Source organism: Cryptotermes secundus, unplaced genomic scaffold, assembly GCF_002891405.2.
Source record: "Cryptotermes secundus unplaced genomic scaffold, Csec_1.0 scaffold508, whole genome shotgun sequence".
Taxonomy (NCBI): domain Eukaryota; kingdom Metazoa; phylum Arthropoda; class Insecta; order Blattodea; family Kalotermitidae; genus Cryptotermes; species Cryptotermes secundus.
The window spans coordinates 568,819-573,340 of record NW_019733326.1 but is presented as its reverse complement, the minus strand read 5'-3'; the positions used below and the strand labels follow the sequence as shown (position 1 = coordinate 573,340).

Here is a 4,522-nt window from a genome sequence, read left to right as displayed (position 1 = left end):
CCTGTTTCACTGATTCGTGTCCATGATGTGTATGTATTGACCGTCTTCTAGTGTACACAATCTCACTTGTCACTTCACTACCTGTTTCGGCATCACTGTGCCATCCTCAAGTGTGTTATTTACGTTAAACTACTGCACTGCTCGCCATCATGTGTTGTTTATAAAATGATTTAAAATGTATATTCGTCATGTACTATAATAATATTTATATATTAAAATTTGTTAAGATTTATCATCTTATACGTCATATTTCAAACTCGCATATTATATCAATCTTCTGCTATGGGAGTCGTTCTTCTGTGTCTTGTGATGTGTCCTCCTTTTGTGCCATGCAGTTTGCTAAAATTCACCAGCATTTCAGAGAAACATATTGCCTCAGTCTTCAGAATCAAAGAGTAATACAAGCATGGAACCAGCTTCAACTCTGAAGATTGAGGGTATATGTTACTTCAAAGCACCGGTGGACCTTGTCAAACTAAGTGCTGTTACACTCTTTATAGTCGCTCCTATGAGGACCTCGGATACGACTGTATAATCTCACTGCATTACCAGGTGTTTCCTGGCATGTTGTGTCGTATCATTGGTGTGTCTCTTTTTTTTTTTTAACTCCAATAGCCATAGTAGAATTGTATTAGTTTCCAAACAAAAAGTGTTGTGTGCCATGTTGCAAGAGAAATAGAATTAGTTGATTGAATCAAACGGAATTGAATCATGTAATAAAATTGGAGGTCTTGAAATAGTTTATTGATCTGTTCATTCTTTATTTCACCCACTACAGATATAGAGTTCTCACTAAATTTAAGTGATTTCTAGTTAGGTTTTGACTGCATATAATTTGTAATTTCATATATATATATATATGAGTATGAATTACAAATTTTATATAAGAAAAGACCAATTTACCAATGACTGGAGAACTAGAAAATCTTATACTTGAATCTAATGTACATATTAAAAGATGTGGTAGTTGATGTATAATATTTTGTGGACAAGTACTGCTAAAGAGGAAAGCCTGTAGGTTACCTTACAATTCACTGTATGGTTCTCTTACCTATGGTTGTACACAACACTGTGACTAAAATTAATCAAAATGCAATTCAGCATATAGTGAGCTCTTGATTTTTAAATTCATTTGCAAAAGCTTATAATGCCATCCAGTACTAAAGGGGAAAGTATATGGGACTTTGACAGGTACTTGGTGGGCTCCAGTTCAATAAGTGCAGCATCTTGTGGGTTTCTCTACCAAGGTGTGTTGTTACAGGCGAATGCAACTGGTCGCAGTGCGAAGACAGTGAGAGAATTTTTAGAAAAATATTATACTGAAGAACTTGTATCTTCAGAGAAAGGAACGGTGAAATTAGCCATAAGGGCATTGCTGGAAGTAGTGCAGTCTGGGCGGAAAAATCTGGAGATAGCAGTGATGCGACGTGGAGAACCAATGCAGGTATGTCTAAACGTTCGACCTGTGCTAGACTGACTTTATCAGTTTGAGATAAATTGAAAAAGTGGATGTGGGAATTATCTTTATTAGACCCATTTTTTCACTGTAATCATAATCTAGATCACTGACTACATTTTCTGATTTTTTATTATTATTGGAGGGGGTGGGTTTCCCCATGCACCACAACTAATGGTCTATTGTGCGTCCCCCTTTAATTTCTACTGTCGCCATACCCTACTGGTACTGGTGCGTGCTATCAGCCCTGTTCAGCCAACGAGGTCGGCCCTCGGTACCTGATATTTCCCCCATCTACCAGAGGCACTGGAAACTACTTGGGCAGGAAATGTTGCCTAAATTTGCTCAGAGGTCTCCTAGAGACATGAGGATCTTTTACGTGCCGTAAATCTACGACATGGGACCCACGGCTTAAAGTCCCTCCTGGAGGACTTGTTCCCTAAATTTTTTTGCCCTTAAAAATTCCACGACCTCTGTCGGGTTTGAACCCGTGTACCTTGAGTCATGAGGTGGGAACGTTACCACTAGACTACAGAGGCCACTTCACATTTTCTGATACTATTTGTAATCTGGCATTGTTGATACTGCATGAAACTGAACTTTATTTTCTGTGTTATCTTGAAAATTTTAGAATCTCATATGCCAACTAAATATAAATATTAATTTATCAAGTTTAAAGAAGAATACATTTGATATTCGAGGTTCTCACATTGGTTAATATGAAGATAGTCTTCTGTTTGTGATATGTAGTATTGCAGAATGGTATTATTTTCTAGGAGCCTGCTACTTTCATCTTCAAGGTAGGAAGATAGGAGCAGCAGTTTTCTCTGAAACATTGATACCATTCAACCAGATTACATGGTATCACAATCCAGAAGATGTAATTATAATATTCACCACACTGAGAACCTTGAAATTTAAATATTAAAGTTGACTATGGAGATATACTTTGTGAGGATTTCAGCTCAGCTGATTTACAGTAGGGTTGAATGGCAGGTTTTGCTGTTGGTGTATTTTCTCTCTGGAATCAGATACTTGGTTTATAAACTACTATCTTCTGGGATATGATGCCATGTAGTCTGGTAGAGAAGTACCAGCTTTTTGGAGGATCCTGCTATATCTTGGTATCTTTCTGCCAGACTGCACGGTATCACATCAGAGAAGACAGTAATCTTCTCGCTTACATTTGTAATCTGAATTTATTACTGTGCTTGATTTCTCTTTAAGATACGGTTATTGTGTTTCTGGACATTATCTACTGTCCTGTTTTTTATTTATTTATTTATTTAAATAGAAAGACAGTGGATGATGTCCACAATAAATATATTAATGTACCTTCATCACAAACTCATAGCTATATTTAGGATGTTTTTAAAACGAGTAAGGTGAATACAGTTGCACAGAACAACCCATAATATTTTCCTTAAATGACCTTCAAACAAAAGCATATATATATCATATGAAAGCCCAGTCTTTCCTCTAGACATCAGTGTGTCACTTATTGCAGTCTGCTGACAGAAGTGCTATACTAATTGATCAACAATGAGCCAGTCTTCTAGAGAGCAGCATTTTTAACACAAATACCCTCAGCTGATGTAGTCAATTCATGGCATGCAAAGGGTTAAAGATCAAAATTAAGTTAAGAAGGGTATCATATTAGGCCTTGAATACAGTTATGAGTATCAAAAGTGACCATCTATTCTTTATTGATCTTTGTTGCAGATGTTAGATGCAGAAAAGATAGAGGAATATGTGGTTGAAATTGAGAAAGAAAAGGAAGAAGAAGCAGAGAAAAAGAAGCAAAAGAAATAAATATACAGTTCGTGTTTTGTGATAAACTCAACCAAGTGTGTGTCAGCAGCAGCTGTCTTTAACAATAAAATATATTATTTCATTTTACAATCCAAGAAATTGGTTTTGTTACTGTAATTGTGTTTATTGTCCCCCATTTTGAACATGTTTATCTTTGTGAATTTTTTGTATCAAATTCAACACAACTAAAGTTCAGTGACTTGGAATGGGTTCTCTTTTATAAAGTACATTTCAGAAACACGATTCTTGTGTGACAAGTATGCCACTAATTTGCATATCATGTCTTTATTATTACTAAGCAAAATGAAACCTTTTAAGGAAACCAACGTTTTCAGGATCACAAGCAAAAACTGTTGTAGGTGCTCCCAGCATACCACAGTGCAGTACTTTAAAATTTCCTATTCATGTCCTAGGTATTGCAGGCAACATCAGTAAAAACCCTTAGTAAGTGCTGTATTGTAGCTGTGCTCCCAGCATACCACAGTGCAGTACTTTAAAATTTCCTATTCATGTCCTAGGTATTGCAGGCAACATCAGTAAAAACCCTTAGTAAGTGCTGTATTGTTGCTGTCTTAGATCTGCTTGTGATGAAGTAAAACAAAATCCATTTAGAAAACTTAGCATGAATTTTTCTCAACCTAGTTCATTTATTGGCTTTTTTGCTAGTTTATTAGTCAGTACTATGAAAATATGATCTGGCAAGGTCTTACAACAATAAACAACTCTTTAGATAACAATGGATAGAAACGTGGTGCATAGTGAATCATCCCTATGATGGCAAAATCCGAAGTTCCAGTACCATAACACCAGAGTTCATTAATGGCGTTCCATCCATCATTAGCCTTCTCAACCTGTCTCCCAAAGACAGTTGTGGTGCCTAGTCAGACACACTGACCCCTCCTCTCGTCGAACAGAGCGTATTTCCAAACACATTAATGGTCTTGGAATGAACAAAATTTTGGTTGTGTGTCCCAATGGCGCCTCCTATCCAATTGATATCTTGGGCTTTTCCGATACGGTAAAGGAGACCGGGGTGTGAAGCTGACCACTCATCTCCATCTAGTGTCGAAGTGAAGAATGGTGGGGCTATACATCCAATCCCCCATGTCTTCCTGGCATAATGCTTGGACAACTTTACCTTTACCCTTAACTTACTTGAAGGGTGAATGCCATTTGACCCCACAGTGTTGAGGAGGAAGAACCAGGCTTCTGTGGCCTGTCTTGGCCATGTTAGCTACAAACACCCAGCATTCA

The 4,522-nt window shown here is 37.2% G+C and overlaps 1 protein-coding gene across 1 annotated transcript in view; it reads left to right on the top strand.

The window, feature by feature from the left end:
• The window catches only part of LOC111868012 (proteasome subunit alpha type-7), a 21,334-nt gene extending 17,329 nt beyond the window's left edge, over positions 1–4,005 (top strand). The window contains exons 5-6 of the mRNA XM_023858345.2: positions 1,262–1,444; positions 3,179–4,005. Of these exons, the coding sequence (XP_023714113.1) occupies positions 1,262–1,444; positions 3,179–3,268 (273 nt within the window). The 3' untranslated portion in view covers positions 3,269–4,005. The remainder of the gene's footprint in view (positions 1–1,261; positions 1,445–3,178) is intronic.
• The last annotated feature ends 517 nt before the right edge of the window (positions 4,006–4,522 follow it).